The 24,692-nt window shown below is 41.0% G+C and overlaps 1 protein-coding gene across 1 annotated transcript in view; it reads left to right on the top strand.

Moving 5' to 3' along the window:
* Nucleotides 1-7,718: 7,718 nt before the first annotated feature.
* Nucleotides 7,719-24,692, top strand: part of LOC149171324 (vesicle-fusing ATPase-like) — a 492,059-nt gene continuing 475,085 nt past the window's right edge. The window contains exon 1 of the mRNA XM_089424048.1: nucleotides 7,719-8,129. Within this exon, the coding sequence (XP_089280174.1) occupies nucleotides 7,933-8,129 (197 nt within the window). The 5' untranslated portion in view covers nucleotides 7,719-7,932. The remainder of the gene's footprint in view (nucleotides 8,130-24,692) is intronic.

Genomic DNA, 24,692 nt, shown 5'->3' with positions numbered 1-24,692 from the left:
CAAGTTTGCCAAGTTGCTCATCAGTATTCTTAATATAGCATTTGCTCCCAAAGATTTTGAAGTGCTTTACCGAAGGAGTCTCACCATACCAGAGCTCATGAGGGGTTTGAGTGCTGTTCACCCGGACATTTGTTTTGTTGAGAATAACAACTGCAGCATATGCAGCTTCACCCCAGAAAGTTGCGAGAGTTCCAGACTCATCAAGCATAGCACGAGCCATTTGTTGGACTGTTCTGTTCATTCTTTCCACCACTCCATTTTGCTGAGGAGTTCTAGTTGTAGAGAATTCTCTTCTTATCCCATGTTCTTCACAGAAATCGAAAAATTCATTTGAGGTAAACTCCCCACCTCTGTTGGATCTGAGGCACTTAATTTTGTATCCTGATTCATTTTCAACCAAGGCTTTAAAGGATTTGAATTTTTCGAATGCTTCATCTTTGTGCTTCATAAGTCCTAACCAGACAAACCTGGAGAAATCGTCAATGAATAATATCAAGTATTCTTCTCCTCGAGGTGTCCTTTTCCTGAATGGTCCACATACATCTGTATGTACAAGCTCAAGAGGCATGCTAGCTGATCCTTCCTTCTCTGGAAAGTTAGTTCTGGTTTGCTTTCCAAACTGACATGATTTGCATATGGTGTTGTCTGGAATTTTGATATCTGGAAGACCGCGAACTGCCTGATATTTGCATGCTTTCCTTATTTGTGAAAAGCTTAGATGCCCCAACCTCCGGTGCCATAACCAGTGTTCATCATCCTTGCTTAGATAGCATTGTTGTTGCCCTTCTTCAAATATGTATAGATTATTTGGAGTTCTTTTACCTTTGATCCCCGTTTTACCTGTATCAAGATCACGAACAAGACATCCATTTGATCTAAATATCACCTCGGTTCCTTGATCACACATCTGGCTGACACTCAGAAGACTATGCTTCAGTCCATCAACATACAAAACATTTCCAGCTTTGACCTTTTCTTTTAACTGAGCAGTGCCTTTTCCTTTTATAGCTGCAGGAGTATCATTTCCAAAAGAAACTTTCTTTCCCTTTTCTAAAGCAGAATATGATTCAAGTTTTTCTTTATCACCTGTCATATGCTTCGAACATCCACTGTCAATGTACCATAGATTTTCCTGTCCCTCTGCATAAAATGCTATCCCACATCTTTTTGTTTGTGGTTCCTTTATTCTCCATGTTTTGGTGCTTGAGGCTTGTTCCTTTGTCTGCTGAAACCTGCTCCTGCATTCAGAATCTTCATGACCAAAGTTATTGCAAATAGAACATTCAACTTCATTTTCAAGAACCGAAAAGTTGTTATAGGTCCTTTTTGTAATCCCGGTCATACTTCTTTGTTTTTGAGCTTCTCTAGTCATGATCGTTTTATATGCAACACATTGAGTTGCTTTGTGACCAAAGTTATGGCAAGAGAAGCATTGTCCATTGAAGAAACTTCTGCGGTTATCAAATCTTCCGGCCAAACGATTGTAATTTCTATTGTCATTCATTCTTGAAGCAAATTGAGAGGATTTTACCTGTGGCTGGTTGTAGCTTTTGTTCATCCTTAAGACGGATTGCCCCTGGTTTACCTGATAGTCTTTGTTTGTAATTGGTCCTTGCTTTACCTGGTGATCTCCATTGTGCTTTTGCTCATTCCTTCTTGTTGCATCAAGATAACTCTTTGAGGTGGATGCTTGAGAAGTTTCTCCATTATACCCCAGACCTGTCTTGTTTAGTGGAGAACGTTGTATATTGATGATCTCATCCAGAGTTTCAGATCCTTTGACAAACTTAAGATTAATAGCCTTTGTTTTCTCAATCTCTTTTCTAAGACCAACAATTTCACCTTCTAACTTTTCAAGATATTTTTCCTTTTCATCAATATGAAATTGTAGAGTATCAATGATCATATTCTTTTCTTCTATACATGTCTTGAGTCTAGAAATTTCTTCATGAAAGCTATCCACATCTATAGCATCCATGTAATCATCATCTTCAAATGCCATTAAAAGTTTATAGTCATTACCTCGTTCATCTTCATCACTATTTGATAGACCATCACTATCTTCATGAGTGTAGTAGCTTTTCTTATTTGCATTCTGTTTCTTGCTCCATCTAGCAGGTTCCTTTCCTTTGTCAATCTTATCCTTATGAGGACATTTCGCAGCATAATGACCTACTCTTCCACAAGCAAAACATAAAAAAGGTAACTTACCTCTGAACCTTCTAGTACCCCGTTGAAGATTTCTGACAAAATTTGATTCTTCTTCTTCTTTTGGCACGTGACTTGCTTCATAGTAGTCTCCTTTGCCTGAAGCCTTGAAAGCAGCTTCTCTCCTATCTGATGGACCTCCCTTTCTCATTTCATAAGCAGTTAGAATTCCGTGTAGCTGAGACATAGTAAGAATTCGTAGATTTTCCTTTTCTTCTATTGCAGACACTTTAGATTCAAACTTGGGGGACAATGATATTAAAACTTTTTCAACCACAATAGCCTCTTTTATTTCTTCACCCAAGTTTTTCATGCAATTAACAATCTCGTCTACCCGAAGAAAATAGTTAGCCACACTTTCATCATTATACATTCTGAGATTCTCATACTGAATCCTGAGGGTTTGAAGTTTAGCACGCTTTACCTGTTCATCTCCTTCGTAGCTCAAGACAATCTTGTCCCATATTTCCTTTGCGGATTTATATTGCATAACCTTTACGAATTCTGTTTGAGATAAGCATCCTAGCAGGGTATTGACTGCTTTAGCATTTGTTTCATATTTCTTCTTCTCGGCCGAATCTGTAGGAGTAGCTAAAGGAAAAGTGTAGCCTGTATCTATGATATCCCAAACTTCTGTACCAAGAGATTGAAGACAGACAGTGACTCTTACCTTCCAATAATTGAAGTTTGTCCCATCAAAGATTGGTGGCCTGATTGATGCTTCCCTCTCGTAGTTGCTCATGATGAATGATCTTCCTTCAAGCGATCAAGCTTCTCTGAAGGACTTGCTCTGATACCAATTGTTGGAAATAATACTGAGAGGGGGGGGGTGAATCAGTATTATCAAGTTCTTTTAATAAATCTTCCTTATTTATACTTCAAATTATTTTTGCATGTCAGTACCATAAAAATAATGAGCATGAATAAGAAAGACAGATAGTCACACCAAAGAACACCAGATATAAGGTGGAAACCCAATGTGGGTGAAAACCACCTACTGCAATATGTCTCTATCTTCTTTCAAATTAGAAACTCCTTTTACAATGGTTTTGTACTGGTGCAGTCCTTTACTAGTACGCAGGCTGCAACCTGCAGAGAGCTACAACTCTCTCTCGTTTTCAGTCTCTCCTGGAAGGGAGCTACAACCCCCCTACTTCTTTTCTTTCAAGGACCACTTTTCATAAATTTTCAAACTGGATCCATGAACATCAAATGATCATCAAGTACAAGTAAATCACCCAGTCAACTGCAGTAACCAGATCAATAGTAACAGTAAACTAAACCCAGAACACCTTATCAATAGAGAAAAGTCAGTCAAATAAATGCTTTAATACAGATACACAGTTTTTCTTTCTCTGGCCTGCGTGGCTACGCACTTCACCTTCTGCTCCCCTGCGTATACCCGCAGAGAGCCTTCTGCTGCACCGCGTACCCACGCATTGTTCCTTCAATCACGCCGCGTATTGCTACTGTAGCCACGCACCCACGAATGCTATCGCGCCGCGTACTGCTACTGTAGCCACGCACCCACAGATGCTATCGCGCTGCGTACCTACGCACCTACGGCTTCTGAAGGGCTGCGTACTTTCATTGTGCCTACGCACCTGAACCTTTATCGCGCTGCGTACCCACGCACTGAGCCTTCTTCTGTTCTGCGTACCCACGCACTGCTCCTTCTTCTGCTCTACGTACCCACGCACTTGCACCGTTAATCACCTACGTACCTCTGATTAGGGCCGAATTGGCAGTCCACTAGTGTGCCACAGATAGTCAGATGCCCAGATCTGATCATGCACCCGCGAGATCACACTTCATAGATTCACTTTCAACTTCACTCTTATATAGATCAAGCTTTTAAACCGATAACCCAATATTTCAGATCTTAAGATATTCAATTTGCAAAAAGGTGTCTTAGCCAAGTGATCTCCTTCCCTATTTATAGTCAAGCCCTTATTCACACCATGGGGCAAAACCATCAATAACCAATACAAGGGATCCAAACCGGGGCTAAATTGGATCCTATACCATGGGCCAAAACCATAGAATCAAGAACGACGGGCTAAATACCACGGGCCAAACATAAGAAACCCCACGTGAGCGCGCTTCTCTGCCTTGAAGTAAGTGAACTGGGGGTACGCACCTTCTGAACGGATGACCTGCGTGTATGGCCGCAACCCCTTCACGGTGTACCTGCGGGTACGCACCTTTTGAACTATTCTCCTGCGTACCTCTTAATTTCCAACATTTTGAGAGCCTGATCAGAGCATTGCCACCTGTATGAGTTGCCATCAAGTACAACACATGAATCATAGAGCCATACCAGACACATAATGCCAACATAACACACATGCACACAATATTTTTCCAGGGGAAAGTAATCTGCTAAAAACACCTATGCATGCTTGCATTAATATGATGAATAGAGATGCATGACAGTTTATTTGCTCAAATGAGCACAACCTGCAAGTGAATAACCTATCTCTATGCTCATTTAGAAGCTTTGACCTAGACTTAGTCAATTTCTGCCTCTACTTGAGCCCCTATTTCCTTGTGCAATTCCTTGAGAAATTAGGCCCCTATTATTTTGGAAAATCCTCAAATTTATTGCGCAATTCCCAAGGTTGATCATTTGACTGCATGCAACACATGTACACTCAAGACTAGTCTACAACTAATGTTACACTGCCTTGGAATATCCACCATAGCCGGGGAACTCGAATTCTCTACATGCACTAGCTATTTTGGACTGATTGGTCAGTTAACTGGATGATCACTGAGTTAGATTAAAGTCCCACTACACAACTGATCTTCCACTAGTTCCTCCAACAGTTGGAACTAGTTTAACTGAAAACAATTTGAAATAACTGACCTTGATTGCTACAAATTAGCAATCACACATGCTTAACTGAACTCTAACTCCTCCAACTCAAATTTACTGAGTAAACTGGGTGACACAATCCATGTCACACAAGTTAACTGAATCCAAGTTGTCTGTTGATGTGGAAATTCAAATTTTCTCAATTTAATTAAGGCAAATCAAATTGAGAATTTCTTGTTGCATTTTTCAACAATAGTAACCTGGTGGAGGGGGAATTGAACCTATTAGCCACCACTCAAGCCATTGTCCTTTGACAATTGATTAAAATAATATTAACAAATATAAAAGAGACTGAAAAAAGAAAAAGAAGAGAAGAAGAAGAGTGAATATCCAAAGACTTGGGTCTTAATTATGATATGACATTCTATTAAATGGTAAATAAATCTAACACCCATCCCCACATTGAATAAAGGGGATATACATTTATAAAACTAAAGGTTTGACCATAGATCAAATTAAGGTTTTTTGCTTGGTTCCTAGCCAAGAAATTGACTAGGTCTGTTTTATTTCCTTTCAAGTATGTTTAACGCTTATCATCAATGCAAGTAAGCAAAATAGAGGCTAGCTGCATGGGTAGTTTTTGAAGCATGTCGAGTTTTTATACAACTTGTTGTGTGGGTAGTTTTGGAATCATGTCGAGTTGTTATACACCCTGGCTACTAGTTCTAGTACATATCTTATATTACAATGGTGGTGCAAGTCCGTTCCTTTCTAAAAAAAGCATGAGAGGCTCATCCAATTTGTAGAACAACCATACCACCATTTAATACACAACCATCTCACATGGACTAGAACTGTGTCACACAAGTACGAAACTAACCCAATTGCCGATTCCTCTAGATACCTTAAAAATAAAAAATGGTTGAATTTAGAGAGAAAATCAAATTGGAGTATAAGTGATTTTTTTCTTAATTTGAGGAATTTTATCCATGTCTTCTCTTTCGCGTTTCAAAGGGAGTTCCATTTATGTGTAATAATGGGTGGGGAGTTATCTCGTATGATATGACACTTATAATACTTTCTAGCACTATTAGATGCTATTATAGTTGTAATTTCAGAAGGAGTAGGTGTAGATCTCATCAAAGTCTAAATTCTTTTTATTTGAAGAAACACTATGTGAGATTACCTCCTCTTAATTGAAATTTTTGAATGGAGGGTGATGTCAATTTCTAGCCATATGAGCAGCTAGTAACCTAACTAGACTCCATAGGAGTCGATCTCACAAGAATCATGTCGAGTCGTTATACACCCTGGCTACCAGTTCTAGTACATATCTTCTATTACGATGGTGGTACAAGTCCGTTCCTTTCTTAAAAAACATGACAGGCTCGTCCAATTTGTAGAACAACGATACCACCATTTTATACAAAACCATCTCACATGGACTAGAACCGTGTCACACAAGTACAAAACTAACCCAATTGTCGATTCCTCTAGATACCTTAAAAATAAAAAATGGTTGAATTTAGAGAGAAAATCAAATTGGAGTATAAGTGATTTTTTTCTTAATTTGAGGAATTTTATCCATGCCTTCTCTTTCGCGTTTCGAAGGGAGTTCCATTTATGTGTAATAATGGATGGGGAGTTATCTCGTATGATATGGCAGTTATAATACTTTCTAGCACTATTAGATGCTATTATAGTTGTAATTTAAGAAGGAGTAGGTGTAGATCTTGCCAAAGTCTTTATTCTTTTTATTTGAAGAAACACTTTGTGAGATTACCTCCTCTTGATTGAATTTTTTGAATGGACGGTGATGTCAATTACTAGCCATATGAGTAGCTAGTAACCTAACTAGACTCCATAGGAGTTGATCTCACAACCTTTTTGTGGTCATGCTTTCATCGAATGGCTAGGCTAAATCTTATGAAATTTTATTTGGGTATACACAGTGGTTACCTAGCTTCAAGTCTTTCATAGAGAGGGCTTTTGAGTCTTTCATTGGAGTTAAAGAGGATTTTTCCTTTAAGCAAGGAGCCACCACATAACCATACTCAATGTAAAATTTGCAACAAATGCGATACTTTCATAATCCAAGGATTGATTTCAACTTTCATCACAACTTTTTAATCCGCACATAATTAAGACCTTTACTTAAATATGCATTAAAAAATATCCTATCGTAATAATAATTATATCTATAGTAAAAAGAAACAAACATATTCAATAAATTGGCAATCACCATTTAAATCTTTGAATCCAAAATTATTATTTTCTAAAACCCTTAAATACTTGACCCACTTTAAAAATAATAACCCATACAAAGTAAAGTAAGTAATAGAACCCATACAAAGTAAAGTAAGTAATATAGAATTGATATATGGAATTTACCAATAACCATAATAATAATTAATTAAACTAATTTTTATAACCACGCAACATCTCAAAAAAATAAATTTAAGAACCTTTAAAAACAACTTGTATTATGGTTTGATTAAGAAACGACCTACATACCATTATAAGTACACCACTAATAACTTTATAAAGATGAAGGGGCATATGTTGAAAATATTCCTATTTTTTAATACTTTTTTATTTCTCGATTTCCATATTGTTTTTAATTTTCAATTCACCTTTTTTAATATATATTCTATTTCCATCTTGCTATTAATTTTTCAGTTTACCTTTTTTCAATACATTTCTTACAGACGACTCTTACGGGCGGAGGAACTCATTCTTACCCCATTCGCAGCAGACCTCCTGGATGCCCATTGCGAAAGCTTAAATCTCCGACTTAAGCTGCATCGAGAACCTATCCTCAGTTTCAGTTAAACCCTACACAACCATTGCGGAAACCGCAGATCTTTTATACTTCAAAAAATTGGACCTTACAGGATTCGATCGCCATGCGCGGAGCACCAGCCATGCGCGGAGCATCAACCATGGGAAATAGCAGAGCAATGGTCGTGACCAACACTCCAGGAGCTGATTTGGCACTGACAAACTGTGCATATTGTTCTTCTTCTGATCTGCGAAGCTTCATGGTTCCAGGATTCGGTCAGGCCTTGGCATCCATTGGATCTTCTATGGTTCTTACATTGCGATATCCTTTGAAATTAATTTTCTGCATTTTTTCAATCTTTTGACTGTATGCACGAATTAAATAAATGTTAATGTAGAACGATCTATAGTCGAATTCAGTTTGCGAACAGTTTTTCAACATATTCAAACAGTTATTTACTGCATCAGTGTTGAAATTGGCGGAAAATGACTTGGATTCATAATGGCCAATCGACGATCTATAGTCGAATTCAGTTTACGAACAGTTTTTCAACATATTCAAACAGTTATTTACTGCATCAGCGTTGAAATTGGCGGAAAATGACTTGGATTAATAATGGGCAATAGCTAGCATGTTTTTACATGTGTCTGACTATGCAAACCTTCGGATTGGGAAACATTTTGAATCAAAAAACTTATACAATTACCGATATAAGGCAATGATTCTTTTAAAACTGAAACCACTACAAGACCATGTAGAAAGCCTGTTGAAATGGGTTTCAACTTTCAGTGTACTCTTTCATGGGCATCGGGATCTTAGTAGACATGACAGCTAAATGGGTGAAATAGAACTCAGAAATTTTAATCGAGGTGAACAAACCAGTAATTGATATTGGGAGATGTGGATGGAAGGGAAGGTAACAAGGTGGAATTTATTTTATACCTTTTATTCGTGGACATGGATTCTTAACCAAGAGTTATTATAAAATCTTAATTGCCAGGGAGATTTGGCATACTTCATTACTACACACAGGGTTTCTTTTGGGGAGGCTTAACTTCGTTTGTTGTGATGAGATGAACAACTTCATTAAATTTGATGAGATGACTTGCCAGGGAGATTTGGCATACTTCATTACCACACACAGGGTTTCTTTTGGGGAGGCTTAACTTCGTTTGTTGTGATGAGATGAACAACTTCATTAAATTTGATGAGATTTTTTTATGGATTGACATAAAAGTTTTGTTCTGGCTCAGCTGCTGTGATATCCCTCTTGGGAAAATTACCCTTAGGGCACGATTCTGATCTATGGTTTTCAACAAACTATGAAAGGATTACATTTCATAACAACAATGCAACATTCATCAATTCATATAAAACTAAGAATCCTTCCATTTAGTGTACAAATGGAATAAAGGATTGTAATGTTCCAAACTTAAATAAACAGTGATATGCAAAGCAAAAATGATTTACAACACAGAAAATTTCAACAATTAGTAAATGCTCATAAAAACTCCATAGGTAGAACCGGCTGAGCCATTTTATTAATCAATGGAGCAAGTACAATAGTATGGAGGAATGCACCTGGGCTTGCCTCAATGGCAAGCATCACAGAACCCATGTGATAAGACAATGATCTCAAATGCTGGAAATCACTGCTCCTCTAATGCTCTGTGCTGTCCCAGAAAACTGCACTGCTGGCTGGAAAGGAACTGCAAGAAACTCCACCTCCATTACTCATAAAATGCTATAAATTCAGCCCCAAGCTCCTTGACCAAAACCCACAAAAACCCAGAAAGGGTTTGGTCTGAATCCAACCTCCCAAATTCAGCCTCCAATATGCCCTACGCCCTCCAAACTGCTCAAGAATACAACCTGCAAGGAATACAAGCAAAATCCTCCTCCCAAGCTTTGAAAATGTAGCAATCTCCTCCACAAATGCTTCCCTTAGCTCCCCCGACAAAGTTCAGCCTCAAAGACTGATACTCTACCTCCCACGTGAGCACCAAATGCTGCCTCTGCGTTGGCCCAAGAAGTGCGAAAGTCACACTGCAGAGAAGCACTCTCCTCTAGCTCCCAAACTCTCCATAATGACAACAAATCTCCTATGCCTCCTTTGTGGAAATCCTCCCGGCCAAAACTCCTCTGCAAGATGCCACAAACAAACTTGGCCTCCCTTCACTGCGTCCTCCAGAAATACGCACCACCTGGAGATGAATGCAACTGCTGGAAACCACAATGAAATCCTCCTTCTGAAAGACTGGAGAAAAACCTCTCTAGGGTGGCACTTGAAGTCCCCCGAAGAAAGGGTGGACTCTTCGTTTGAGGAACTCTTGCTAAATAGCAAGTGACTCGACTAAGCAGCTCGAGCAACCAAAGAGAAATTCGATATGCCAAAAGATGAAAGAAATGAGGAGAGCTGCCTTCCTTATATAGATTTCATGGAGCACTTTTCCCTCCATTTTCCCTCCATCGTGGGTCCCTCACTTAACCAACGACTTCTCCTCCATGCAAATCGAACTAGGGAGTGTGTATTCTCCTAGTGTGGGTGGCCCCCACGTATACTTAACCACAACAAAATAACTTATGCTAAGTCTAACCTCCTAATAAAATCGAATGGGCCCCATCACCTCCAAAATTGGCCCCAAAATGTAATAATTAATCTTGTTCCAAATTAATTTAGGAAGGGACATGACAATCCTCCCCTCCCAAATGTTGCTTGTCCCCAAGCAACTTCAATGCTGGATGCTCAAGTATGTGCTCTCCCTCCCAAGTAGCATCCTCATCTGGCAAGCTCTTCCAACGCACTAAGTATTCTCTGATGATCCTGCTTCTGAGCTTCCTTTCCTTGGTCTCCAAGATGGCCTCCGGTTCTAAAATCAGGTGCCCCTCATCATCAAGTGGAGGCAACTCCACAGCTGCTGTAACCTGTTGCCCCAACACCCTCTTGAGGCATGAAACATGAAAAATATTATGGATCCTGCTCCCAGGTGGTAGCTCCAACTTGTAAGCCACCTCTCCAACTCTCTTGATCACCCTGTAAGTCCCAAAGAATCTCGGCTGTAGCTTCTTGGCCCCCTTCTGCTTAAGTGTGGACTGCTGGTACGGCTGCAATCGAAGGTACACCAGGTCCCCTTCCTCGAAATGCCTCTCCACTTGATGCCTGTCAGCATATATCTTCTGCTGATTCTGAGTTGTTTGCAAGTTATCCTTAAGAGCCTTGATGATATCTTGGCTTTCTAGGATCCAATCTTTGGCCTTTGGGGCCTTGCCGTCTCCAAAAACATGTCAGCAAAAGACAAAGCATCATACCCATACAAAGCACGAAAAGGAGTCATACCAATGGACATGTGATGTGTCGTGTTGTAGCCAAATGCAACCATCGAATCCAAGCTCTCTGCTGCCCCGTCACATAGTTCTCAAGATAGCCATCTAACCACTCGTTCACCCTCTCTGTCTGGCCATCGGTCTGTGGATGGTACCTGGTGCCCGGGGTGAGCTCGGTGCCAACTAGCCTGAAAAACGCCTGCCAAAATCCCCCCTGAATCAGCTATCTCGATCATTGACTATAGTCTTAGGGAGTTTGTGTAGGTGAAAGACCTCCCTAAAGAACAACTTTGCCACTTGTGAAGCTGAATATCGTGTCGGAATGGCAAAGAAATGTGCAAACTTGGTCAGCCGGTCGACCACCACAAAAATACAATCCTTCCCTTGTACCGAGGGAAGTCCGGTGATGAAGTCCATAGAGATACTCTCCCATTTCCCCTCAGGGATAGGAAGAGGTTGCAATAGTCCTGCTGGATGGGTCAACTCTCCTTTGTTCCTTTGACAAGCCTCGCATTCCTGCACATGCCTCAACACGTCCCCTTTGAGGCCCTTCCAGGTGAAGCGCTCTCTCATTGCCATATAAGTCTTCCTGAACCCCTGGTGTCCAGACAAAGGAGAATCATGAGCTGCATGAAGGACGCGCTCCCTCAACTAGGACCCCGCAACCAAGAATATGCGCCCTTTGTAATATATAACCTCATCCATCACCCTGTAGCGCTCATCTACATAGCTGCCCTCCAAGATCTCGCATGCCTGACGATCCTTGGAGTACTCTACCAATAACTGTGCCTTCCAATCATGGCAAATGCTCATGAGTGAAAGTCTTGCTGGTCTCCTGGATAGTGCATCCGCCACCACATTGTGCTTCCCCCGCACATACTCAATATCAAAATCGTAGGCCTGCACCTTGCTAACCCACCTTTGCTGCCTATCATTGAGGCCCTGCTGCCCCATGAAGTGGCAAAGACTGTTGTGATCCGTCTTCACCCGAAATCGGTTCCCCACCAAGTATTGTCTAAACTTGGCCAATGCATGCATTATGGCCAACATCTCCTTGTTGTATATGGAATACGACATCTCATGTGGTAGGAGCTTCCGGCTCTCAAAAGCAATGGGGTGCCCTCCTTGGGACAAGACTGCCTTGATCCCCACACTCGATGCATCGCACTCCAATGTGAAAGACTGTGTAAAATTCGGAAGTGCCAATATCGGGCAACAACTCATCACCTCCTTGAGGCGATCAAATGCTGCCTGAGCTCCCTCTGTTCGCGCAAAAGCCCTTGCTTAGTCAGATAAGTAAGGGGTGCTGCCAACTGTGAGAAGCCCTTCACGAACTTCCGATAATAGGTACAGATGCCCAAAAATCCTCTCAGCACTGTCACATCTTGAGGCTCTGGCCAATCCCAAATGGCCCGAATCTTCTCCTCGTGCACCTTGACCCCATCTACGCCTATGATGTGCCCCAAGTAGAGCATCTCTGTCAACCCAAACTCGCACTTGGACATCTTGGCTCCTCCAATATACAAAATACTGTCTCTAGGTGCTACAGGTGCTCCTCCCATGTCCTGCTGTAGATCAAGATGTCATCAAAGAATACTAGTACAAACCTCCTCAGCTGGCCTTTGAACACATGGTTCATGCACCACTGGAAAGTAGTTGGTGCATTGGTCAACCCAAAAGGCATGACCAGGAACTCAAAATGCCCATAATGACATCTAAAAGCTGTCTTCGGGATGTCCTGCTCCCTCACCCGAATCTGATGATACCCCGACCGCAAATCTATCTTAGAGAAGTACTTGGCTCCTCTAAGTTTGTCCATCAACTCATCAATATGCGGAATGGGATACTTGTTCTTTAGCATCTTCTTCTTGAGGGCCCTGTAGTCAATACACATGTGGAGAGTCCCATCCTTCTTCTTCACTAGCACAACCGAAGAAGCGAATGGACTAGAACTCGGTCTGATGTGGCCCAACGCTAATAGCTCCCTGATGGCCCTCTCAATCTCATCCTTATAGGCTTTGGGATGCCTATAGGGTGTAGTAATGATTGCCTGCACACTAGGCTCCAGCTCTATAGTGTGCTCAAACCCCCTGTCAGGTGGTTGTCCCGACGGTATGTCTCCAAAGACTACCGGATATCTATCCAGTACTGCCTGTATGTCTGGATGTGGTGGCTTGGCCTTCCCCCCAGCCTCTGAAATCCTCAGCTCTATTGCCCATGCTATGTCTCCATGCCTCAAATCGACCTCCATCTTGTGGGCTAAAATTGTTTGAGGGGGGTACGAATGCATGCCCCGAAGAACCACTTGCTTGCCATCCGACCCAACAAACTCCATCACAAGTTGCTTCCAATCGGTGGTAACTCGGCCAAGGGAATACAACCATTGGACACCCAACACCACATTGGTGTTCGGTACATCCACCACGAAAAAGTGGTCTATCATCGAATAGTTCCCCATGGTCACTGTTAGAGCGGGAACATATTGAGTGCACTGCATAGTCTTGTCTCCTGGTATTAGGACTGAAAACCCCTCAAACTTTGCAGTGGTGATGCCCCTCCTCTAGACCATCTAAGCATCAATAAAATTATGGGTGGCCCCACTGTCTACTAAAACTGAGACACGCTGCCCCTGCACCGTACCTTTGATCCTCATGGTAAAAAATTTGGGAATCTCACATAAAGAAGCTAGGACTCGCCTGACTAGTGCAAAAGATGTTCCTCCCTTTGGTGGTGGTGGTGCTTCCCTCCCTGTTGGATCCTCGTTGCCTCCTCCACCAAGCTCCAACTTCACCTCATCCTCCTGATCGCTGTTTGAAAAGACCTCGATGTAATGGGCCTTGCCGCTTTGCACCGATGGCTTGGTGCCCAAGGCTCTTGACATGTAAAACACAACTTCCTCCTCCTGAGGTCCCTTCTGGTTTCATCATCCAACTGTCCCTATCCTTGGGGGTTGTTCTCTACACTGCAGGTGCTCTAGTGTCACCTCCCTTCTGAGTGTAGGGAGTGCGTGGAGGAAATGGTGTCGGGTCTTGGGGATGGCCCCTTGCAAATCTAGCTACAAGTCACAGCCTCCAGAAGAGTAGATGGCTTGCTTGACTTCACCAGTCCTCGCAGTGGCTCTATCAACCCCTCCACAAATGTGTATACTCTCCTAGCATCTGACAAATCAGGCACCATGACTGAGACCCTCAAAGACTCCGAAATATAATACTTCGGATGTCCTGTCTGCTTGAGCTGATCCAAAATGGATCTAGTATAGACTTCTAAGTCTAAAAATATTCCTCACAGAGGAAAATGAAAGTCAAAGGATGCTCTTGGAAATAGTCTCATTGCATAGATCTCTTCATTTTGAATCTAACACAATTTGAATGGGCGAAAACGGACTTCGGATGAAGAAGTTATTGTAAAAAGAAATTTGCTCATTGTTCTTTGAAAAGGAGGCAATTTCTTATAAATGGGACTTAATGGAGAATATGCGTTCCTTAAGGAAATGTCGCATCGGAAAGGTTCTAAGGGAGGACTTATACAAAGGCCTTAAGGACTCCCAATTAGCAATCTTCAATATATCGCATCGGAGGAAGGCCTGCATGTGATATCGGAACCCGGGCAGAGCGACTCGCGATAACGATAAAGCGAGATCAGCGATATATATATCGCATCAGAACCATACAGCGGATGTCGCACAGACCTCGGGCCGTTGGACATTGCGATTGCCATAAAGCGATTGCGATGGAATATCGACCGTGGGATTGAGGAGCAGATCAACGGTTGGGAATTAATCGCTAATCGCATTTCGGAGGGTCAAGTGACAGCGTGTGATGAACACAACGATTGCGATATGCCGATAAAGCGATAGCGATACGTCGATGCGATCGGCGATCGGATCACACAATACAAAGGGCCGTTGACATACGCGACATGTGATTGCGATATGCGATTGAGGCAAGGACCCGATGAGGTTTATGAATGCGATTGCATAAATTTTGAAATCCGGATTTTCAGATTTTCAGTGTATTGTTGTGTATTTGGGTTTTTTGGCCATAGGCAATGCGATTGGCGATATGCGATAAGAGCACGGATCCGAAAAGGTTATAGATGCGGGTTGATATTCCTTTGAAGTCTGTCTTAAGGATTTCGGTCGGGTTTTTCTGTGTTTTCGCGTATATCTTTGTGTATTGGAATTTTGTTCCGTTTTCGGGAATTCGCCTGAAGAGAGGCCGCCTGTGTATTTTCTTTGTAACGGCTCCCATTCTCCTTGCCACGCTGTAAGCGAGTGTTTTGTAACAATGATGCGTTGTAACAGGAATGCGTTATAGAAGAGGCAAAGCCACAGAGCCAGTGAGCTAGAGGGCCAGTCGAAGAGACGCAGATGAATGATTGCAAAGAGAGGAACGGACAGCAAGCCACAGAGTCGGAGGGATGCCTCACAAAAGCTACAGAGCACAATTGAAAAAGGAAGTTTTGGAGTCACTTGGAGGTCGAGCGAAACCAGAGAGCTCAATTGACGGAGAGTCGCTTGGAGGTCAAGCGAACCCAGAAGCTCGTGAGAGCCAGAGCTAGAGTGAGATCGAGAGCCGAGAGCAAGAGCCAGAGCCGAGAGCAAGAGCAAGAGCCAGAGCCAAGAGCCAGAGCCAGAGCCAGAGCCAGAGCTAAGAGCCGAGAGCCAGAGAGCCAAACGGCCAGGGATAAAAATGGTATTCTAAGCCCAATGGTTCTGTCCTAACCTATTGGAGCTGAGTGTGGAACTTGTAAAAGAATTCAACCATAATCCCAAAGAGCTTAATCGAGTTGATTAGAGCTCAAGGAGACGTAGCCCAAGATATCAGGGTGAACTCCATATTATATTATTGTCTCATGTGTTTGCTTATTTGCTGCATTGTATTTGCTGTTATGTGTGTTTTACATTAGCATAAGCAAATGTACATAAGCACTTGAACAGTCTAAAAACAAACACAAGCATACACCTCTTTCAAGTTCTTTTATTTCCGCAAATTGTCAATCATAAGCCTAGATCTTGGGAATATATAAGCTTTGGAGTGGGAGAGGTTCTTGTAAGCATGATAAGAAGCCTTTAGTGCCTCATTTTAAATCAGGTGGTATCAGAGCATCAGGTTAATTAACCCCACCTTCAAAGAAGGTGATATCAGAGTTAAGTTATACTAGGGTAGGTGGTATCATGATGCTTGATTGATCAAAGCAGGATGCTTGATTGACAGAGCAATCTATTTGCTTGCTTAACTTGAAAGGTGTTTAAACAGTCGAGGATTGATTGTTTGATTGTTGGTAAACTGACTATTGTTTGAGTTTGTAGAGGTGAAGGGAAAGCTATTGATAGCTAAGTCCAGGAGAGGACAAGAAGGAATAAGGGCTGAAGGCATTCTTCTTATCCCAAAGGACCTCAAAGCAATCCTTGAAGCACAAGAGGTTTGTTGCAAAAGGTTGCTTGAATAAGCTCTTTGTTAATCTTGTTTGAAGTTCTTTTGTTCATTTTCATAATGACAACTTCTACAAGTGAGTCCTCAAATCCTTCCTTCATCACAAGATTCTTTGATGAAGACATGAAGCAAGACTTGTTCATCATGATGGATATGGTGAGAGAAATGAGTGTTGGACTTCGAGAGTAGTTGAATTCCATGAAGGAAGAGCAGCAGTTGCTTTCTAACAAATTGCAGGAAGTGGAAGGCCAACTTCATATTACAAATATGAACCTGGAAAGGGTGCATGAGTTGGAGACACAGCTCTTTGTTACCAAAGAAGCCTTAGTCAAGTATCAGCTTGAAGAAGAGGTAAACAATTCCAGTTTGTCTTCGAATTCCTCTAAGAATGTTTATGTTGGTTCTTTTGAAAAACATACCAGAGGCATAGGTTCCAAGTTAATGTCCAAGATGGGCTATGAAGGAAAAGGCTTGGGCAAACATGCACAGGGTATTGTTGAGCCAATAATGGTTGAGGAAAGGCCTAAGTATTTGGGTCTTGGCTATGGACAAGCTTATGGAGAAAGTTCCAAAGCTGCCATGAAGACAATTGAAACAGTTCCAAGAAGGAGTTTCATTTCAGGTCTTCTACCTCAAGAGTGTAAAGATTGTATTCATGGGGAATGCAATAGCTTGAAACATCATTTGCAGGAAGAAGGTGTTCATAAGCATACACTTGAACCAGAGAGTTGTGGAAACTTTGAAACCATTGAAGAGATTGACAGTGTTCCAAAAGGAGCCACTTCTTCATTCAGTTCACCTCGTCATGAAGGTAATAAAGGTGAAAAAGAAAGGTATAAATCTGGTTCTAATCATATTCCTTTTGATTATGTAAAGCACGGTAAATTTCCATATAAGCATTGGAAAAGAATTGCATGTTCTTTTTGTGGTTTGGTTAACCATAATGTTTCTAGATGTTGGAAGAGAATGGCCACATACAGGAAACTTTTGAAGGAAAGGAAGCAAGAAGCCAAAGGTCCACTGGACAAGGCAAATCATGCTGTCAAGAGGATGCACATGTGTTGCACTCACTGCCATAAGCAAGGACACATCGCTGAAAAGTGTTGGACTTTGAATCCAACAATGCTTCCACGAAACTTGAAGAAGGTGGAAAGAGAAAATGGCAAGAATGGAAAGGAAGTTTCCATAAATGATGTGTTTCAAGATGATTCACATGTTGCTGTTGATGTGCAGACAAAGGAAGGACCTTTGAAATGGTTTGGTAAGAAATGGTTAGAGTTTTTATCCAATTAAGATTGTATGTCTATTGATATAATGCATCTATTTGCATTTCTTTGTTAATGAAATGCAAGTTGCAGGGTTTACCAAGAAGGTGAATGGAAAAGTTGAGTCGGAGGCTCACTTTATTGCTGCAACGTTATATTCATTTAAGCTTCGAAAATACAGTGTACTTAAGCGAAAGTTGAAGGATGAAATGCATGCTTAAAACAAAGGATGAAATGCATGCATAAGCATGATATGCATGAACACAGGGATGTTGATGATTCCCTTGTATTTGAACATGTATGTGTGATTAACTTGAAGGGTTGATTGCTTTGTTTTTAAACATGCATGTAATGTAATATTGACTTGGAAAAAGTTGATTTGGTCTCCAAGATGGAGATAATGATGAAGTGTTTCATTTTTGAAAAAGAATCTTAAAGTTCTTTTTCTACATGCTTGACTTGAAAGGTCAATTGTCTTAAAGGCATGTTTTGTTGGCTTGTTATCTAGTCAATCATTTGTATGCAGATATAAAGACAAGGAGGTGTTCACAAGATGTGAAATCTGTTTCTTTCGTTGAAGCAGGAGTTTAGGCCATCCAGTTGTTGTCTGTAATCCTGTTGTTGTTAACAGTTGTTATTGACAGTATGTCAAACAGATACAAATGAAAATTTTGTGAAGTAGATGTAACTTCACATTGGTTTGAGCCACCTTGGATCAATGATCAAGGCAGAGAAGTTCAAACTACCTTCTGTGACCTTCTCCTTCAGGAGTTCTGCATGAAGTCAAGGAGGAAGACAGTTCTTCCCAGGAGGACAAGCACATCCAGGAAGGGAGTGTTCAAAGGCTTTGGTTCAGAGGCACTATGCAAGGCAAGTGTATGGAGGCTAAAAGAAGAGGGTGAGGTACTCTCATTTATTGTTCAGATCAGTATATCAGTCTTTTGGAGTCCAAAAGCTTTTTAGTGGGAAGGCGTGATCCAAAATGGATCTAGTATAGACTTCTAAGTCTAAAAATATTCCTCACAGAGGAAAATGAAAGTCAAAGGATGCTCTTGGAAATAGTCTCATTGCATAGATCTCTTCATTCTAAATCTAACGCAATTTGAATGGGCGAAAACGGACTTCGGATGAAGAAGTTATTGTAAAAAGAAATTTGCCCATTGTCCTTTGAAAAGGAGGCAATTTCTTATAAATGGGACTTAATGGAGAATATGCGTTCCTTAAGGAAATGTCGCATCGGAAAGGTTCCAAGGGAGGACTTAGACCAAAGGCCTTAAGGACCCCCGATTAGCGATCTTCAATATATCGCATCGGAGGAAGGCCTGCATGTGATATCGGAACTCGGGCAGAGCGACTCGCGATAGCGATAAAGCGGGATCAGCGATCGACATTGGTGATATATATATATTGCATCGGAAACATACAGCGGACGTCGCACAGACCTCGGACCGTTGGACATTGCGATTGCGATAAAGCGATTGCAATGGAATATTGACTGTTGGATCGAGGAGCAGATCAATGGTCGGGAATTAATCGCTAATCGCATTTCGGAGGGTCAAGTGACGGCGTGCGATGAACACAACGATTGCGATATGCCGATAAAGCGATAGCGATATGCCGATGCGATCGACGATCGGCGATCAAATCGCACAATACAAAGGGTCGTTGACATACGCGACATGCGATTGCGATATGCGATTGAGGCATGGACCTGATGAGGTTTATGAATGCGATTGCATAAATTTTGAAATCCGGATTTTCGGATTTTCAGTGTATTGTTGTGTATTTTGGTTTTTTGGCCATACGCAATGTGATTGGCGATGTGCGATAAGAGCACGGACCCGAAAAGGTTATAGATGTGGGTTGATATTCCTTTGAAGTCCATCTTAAGGATTTCGGTTGGGTTTTTCCGTGTTTTCGCGTATATCTCTGTGTATTGGAATTTTGTTCCATTTTCGGGAATTTGCTTGAAGAAAGGCCGCCTGTGTATTTTCTTTGTAACGACTCCCATTCTCCTTGCCACGCTGTAAGTGGGCGTTTTGTAACAATGATGTGTTGTAACAGGAATGCGTTATAGAAGACGTAGAGCCACAGAGCCAGTGAGCTAGAGGGCCAGTCGAAGAGACGCAAAGGAATGATTGCACAGAGAGGAACGGACAGAGAAACAGACAGGAAGCTGCAGAGCCAGAGGGATGCCTCACAAAAGCCAAAGAGCACAATTGAAAGAGGAAGTTTTGGAGTCGCTTGGAGGTCGAGCGAAACCAGAGAGCTCAATTGACGGAGAGTCGCTTGGAGGTTGAGCGAACCTAGAAGCTCGTGAGAGCCAGAGCGAGAGCCAAGAGCCAGAGTCGAGAGCCAGAGCCAGAGCCAGAGCCAAGAGCCAGAGTGAGAGCGAGAGCGAGAGCGAGAGCCGAGAGCTAGAGCCAAGAGCCAGAGAGCCAAACGACCAGGGATGAAAATGGTATTCTAAGCCCAATGGTTCAGTCGTAACCTAAGTCACCAGGTTCGAGTTCGAGTTCGAGTTCGAGGACCATGAAATTCGAATAAAGTTCGGCAACTCAAATTTTGTCGATAAAATTCGACATATAGAAATTCGAAAAAAAAAATGTATATTAAAGATAGATATATCATATGCATATGAGAAATGGTATGGATACTTTCATGTATACTTAGAGTGAGTTTTATCATTGTTATCCTTATAATCAGACTTTTAAATGCTTATATCAAATTTTATATCAGACATATCAAAATTCTGAAATCATCTATAAAGCCTTCAAAAGACAAGTCTATGAATTACTTAGCCTTCAGAGATCAATGAGAAATGTTCTCAAACTTATGTAGATGTGTTTTAAGGTCTATTAAAGATGATTAATTCAGATTCATGCCACTGTTATGTTGATATATCAGATCTGATATAAATTATGCAGTTAATCGAAATGAAAGATGAGGGCAAGAGAAGCAAACCCAAGGCCTAATAATCAACGCCAAGCTTGGAGATATGGAATAGATCAATTTTTCAATAGCTGCACTCACCAATTGTTAGCTCAAAACCAAATATCAGACCTTTATGACTGCTGCAACCACAGTTTGTTAGCCCACATACACATGCCAATAACAGATCAGCCTTATAGAGAAATAACTAGCAGAGCTAGGGAATGAAAATTTGGAGATTTGACCACAAAAAAGTGATGTTTAATGCTTGATACTTGGTGACCAACCCTTGCAAGGTCTGCAAAACAAATTGTCAGCTTGAAACACAATGTAAATTACTTCATGTATACAGAACTTGACATATAAAACATAAAAGATTTAAAACAGATCATTGATGTCCCTATAGATAGTATGTACCTATCATTACATGGAAACACTAAATAACTTGAAAAGAATTGTACAGAATTCAGAACAGACCAGTGCAGCAAGTCCTGTAGGCTGTGAGCAACCATTCATAACTGTTTTTTAAAGATAGATTGGCATAAAAAAAATATACAAAAACAGTTTCCCAGTAGGGGACCCCTTGTATGCTAAGATATTTAATTAATGAACAGCAAATATATATTCTTTTGGCAGTTCAATGAAAAACTCTGCATCATAATTTATAAGATAAAAAGACAGTTTAAACTTTAAACTTTAAAGTAGCAGCCAGCTTGACAGTTTTAGGCTTTAGCAAATTGTTCATGCAAAAACTAAACTAGAAATCTAAAACAGGAACACAAGTTTTATTCTTGACGTTCCTGTTGCCCACTTGTTATATCAAAAAGTTCTATGTCATCAAGAGCAGTATGAGATGTGAATCCGCTAGATGCTTCAGCACCAGATTCATCAGTGAATTCCCTGTCAGTGTTTATGTCACTATCAATGTACAAATCAGCATCATCCATTGTTGCATTTGGAACAGGATCGATCCACGGAGTAGAAGAATTGGATGACTCTTTAGCCACATTCTTCAATGCCAACTGCAAATTACTACGAACATAAACAAGATCTTCTAATTTTCCAGATGACAGTCTATTTCTTTTTTTGGAATGAATGTGGTCAAAGGAACTCCAATTCCTTTCACATGCTGATGCACTTGTTCCTTGGCTTAAGATACGAATTGCAAAAGTTTGCAATTCTGTTGCCCTGAACCATAAAATTCCCACCATAGTGCTGGATCACTTCTGCTCCTATCATACTTTGCTGATTTTGTTCCAAATAATCCTTCTTCTAACCTGTATGCTCTCAACTGACTTCTGATCAAACCTGCAATCTCTGGATCTGGATTTAGCTTCTCAATAGATTGGATAAGTCCATTCATGATTTCTTCGTCCCTATGTCTTGGTAACCCAAACAATCTAGGGTCCAAATAGCATGCTGCTGCGTGTAATGGACTATGCATCATCTTCCATCTATGATCAATTAAATCCCATATCTCCTTGTAATCAGCTTCCACATTATCAAAAGCAGTTGCAATGGCCTCTTTGCAACGATCAAGGCTTTCATAAACAAAACCCATACAAGGTTTGTCACCATCAACCATGCGGAGCACATTAACAATTGGGCCACAAATTTTTAAAACCTTGTTTGCATTTTCCCAAAAGCCATTATTGAGCACTATTTGTTCAACATTTTTCCCCTTAGTTTCTTTTGAGAGAGTAGATCTCTCCCACTCAGTGCTGCAAAAAACAGCTCTTAGGCTCGCTTTTTCCTCAACAACTCTTTTCAGAGTAATATAAAAAGTGGCAAACCTTGTATCACAAGGCCTCAACAACTCTTTTGATGCATTCTTCCTGTATATGCTCAAAGTGAGACGATGGTTGATGATGAAGTTTGAAATTGATTTGGCTCTTCGGATTGTTTCCTTGACCCAAGGAAATTTGGCTAAGTCATGCAACATTAAATCCAAGCAATGAGCTGCACAAGGGGTCCAATAAATCTGCCCATATTTTTCCATAATTAGCTTCCCTGCACCAACACAATTTGATGCATTATCTGTAACAACATGGACAACATTTTCCACCCCAACTTCTTGAATCGCTTCATCCAAAATTCCAAAAATAAATTCTGATGTCTTCACTCGATCCATTGCATTCACTGCGTTCAAGAAAAGTACCCCTTGAGGACAATAAACAAGCACATTGATCAATGGGCGATGACACAAATCTGACCAACCATCACTCAAAATTGTGCATCCTGTAAGCTTCCAGGACTCTTTAATATCAGCCAACTTTCCTGTCACTCTGTCTTTCGCTCTCTTTAGCAAAGTTGTCCTTAAAGCTTCAGATCCAGGAGGAACATAGCCCTTCCCAAAATCAATGGCCTTTTTAATTACATTTTTAAAATATGGACTCCTCGCCACATTAAAGGGAATTGCACATGCATAAAAATACTCAGCAACAGCGTCATCAACTTCCTGTTTCTCAACAGGTTTCCAGAATTGATTTAATGTTTTCGGCCCACCTGTTTTTGCTTGAGGAGCTGTAGAACTTGATCCACGAATGTCTGAAACTGAATTAATGGTGTTGGAGGAAGACATGGCAATCTCCCTCTCAATTCGCTGCCTCTTATTCACCCTTTTCTGCCTTTGCATCTGTGAACTGGAATGGTCTTTCTCCACTTTGGCTTTTTGTTCATCAGTGATCTTAGTGCAGGCTTCAACACCACCTCCACTTCCATTGCTAATACCGAGAAGGTGATCCACTGCTCTAGTCAAAGTGCCAGTGAAATTATGTCCACACAGCTGACATGAAAGATTAAAACCATCTTTTTGGATAAAATTCCAAGCTACAGCAGTTGATTTTGGGGGTGCCATTGGAATCTAGAAGTCTGAAATGTCTGACACTGCAATGTCTGAAATGCCTGCAATTTTTTTTGAAATTACATTTTCGTTAGTCATGTAAACTTGTAAAGCAAATGTTCATGATCAAACTGTGACAGCCTACAGGCTGACAGCAAACATATTGCAAGATTAACAAGTCACTTCTACACAGAAATATAAACCGAACCGAACCACCTCAGATAAGGAAATGGCAGCCTATATTTTTGTTTTAAATCGAAAGTTGTCTTTGTGATACAAACAGGTCCTGAATTTGAATAAGATGGCAGAAGTCAGGATTCTGCACTCAAGCTTCCTGTGAATTTATTATGAATAAGCTTCCTGATTTGGGCACATGTTTGTTTGGGAAACTGGACTATAGTCTATGGTTAGAACAGCTCCAAATAAGGCTACATATCCCCAGAAGTAAGGTGCTAATCGGACAGATCTTGTATAAGGAAGAACGAAGTAATTGAAGGATGGTGTGAAGACTGGTTAAGGGTTGATCTGGTGTCCTAAAATACAGAACAAATGTGCTCAGGCCTTGGTGCAGACAGCTGGAAGGAGGAGCCTTCAAGAGCTACAATAACTTGTCTCTTATGTTAATTGGTTGCTAGGTGATGCATGTTTAAGAATTTGAGACAACAGTGTGAAGCCCTGGCCCCTAAGTACTCTGGACAAGGAATACATTTGACACAGTTAAGTGGGAATTCCTTGATGCCCCAAGTTGTGTGACAAAAGAGCAGCCTTGTCACTGTGGAAGGGCAGCCCTAGAAGACCCTATAACTTATCAACCATCCGGGTGAAAAACTTGAGAAAACATAAAAAAAACAATAAATGTAAATGAAATGCATGGTTTGGACTTTAATCTGTTGAAGCCTGAAGGTCAATACTGAATAACTCAGACACCAGTAAGAACTGGGTGACCCGTGAGTCACCATTGATAAATTGTTACAAAGTTAATGGCTCAAATAAAGGTTTCTGGATGGCGAGAAATTTTAATTTTACTTAAACAGGTGTAGTTGAGCAATGATTATATGTTGCTTATAGTTATATTTAGATATAAAGA

Source organism: Pinus tabuliformis, chromosome 4_2 (assembly GCF_031772625.1).
Source record: "Pinus tabuliformis cultivar Carrire ecotype Pingquan chromosome 4_2, CPIR1, whole genome shotgun sequence".
Classification (NCBI taxonomy): Eukaryota; Viridiplantae; Streptophyta; class Pinopsida; order Pinales; family Pinaceae; genus Pinus; species Pinus tabuliformis.
This window is presented reverse-complemented; position numbering and strand designations above follow the sequence as displayed.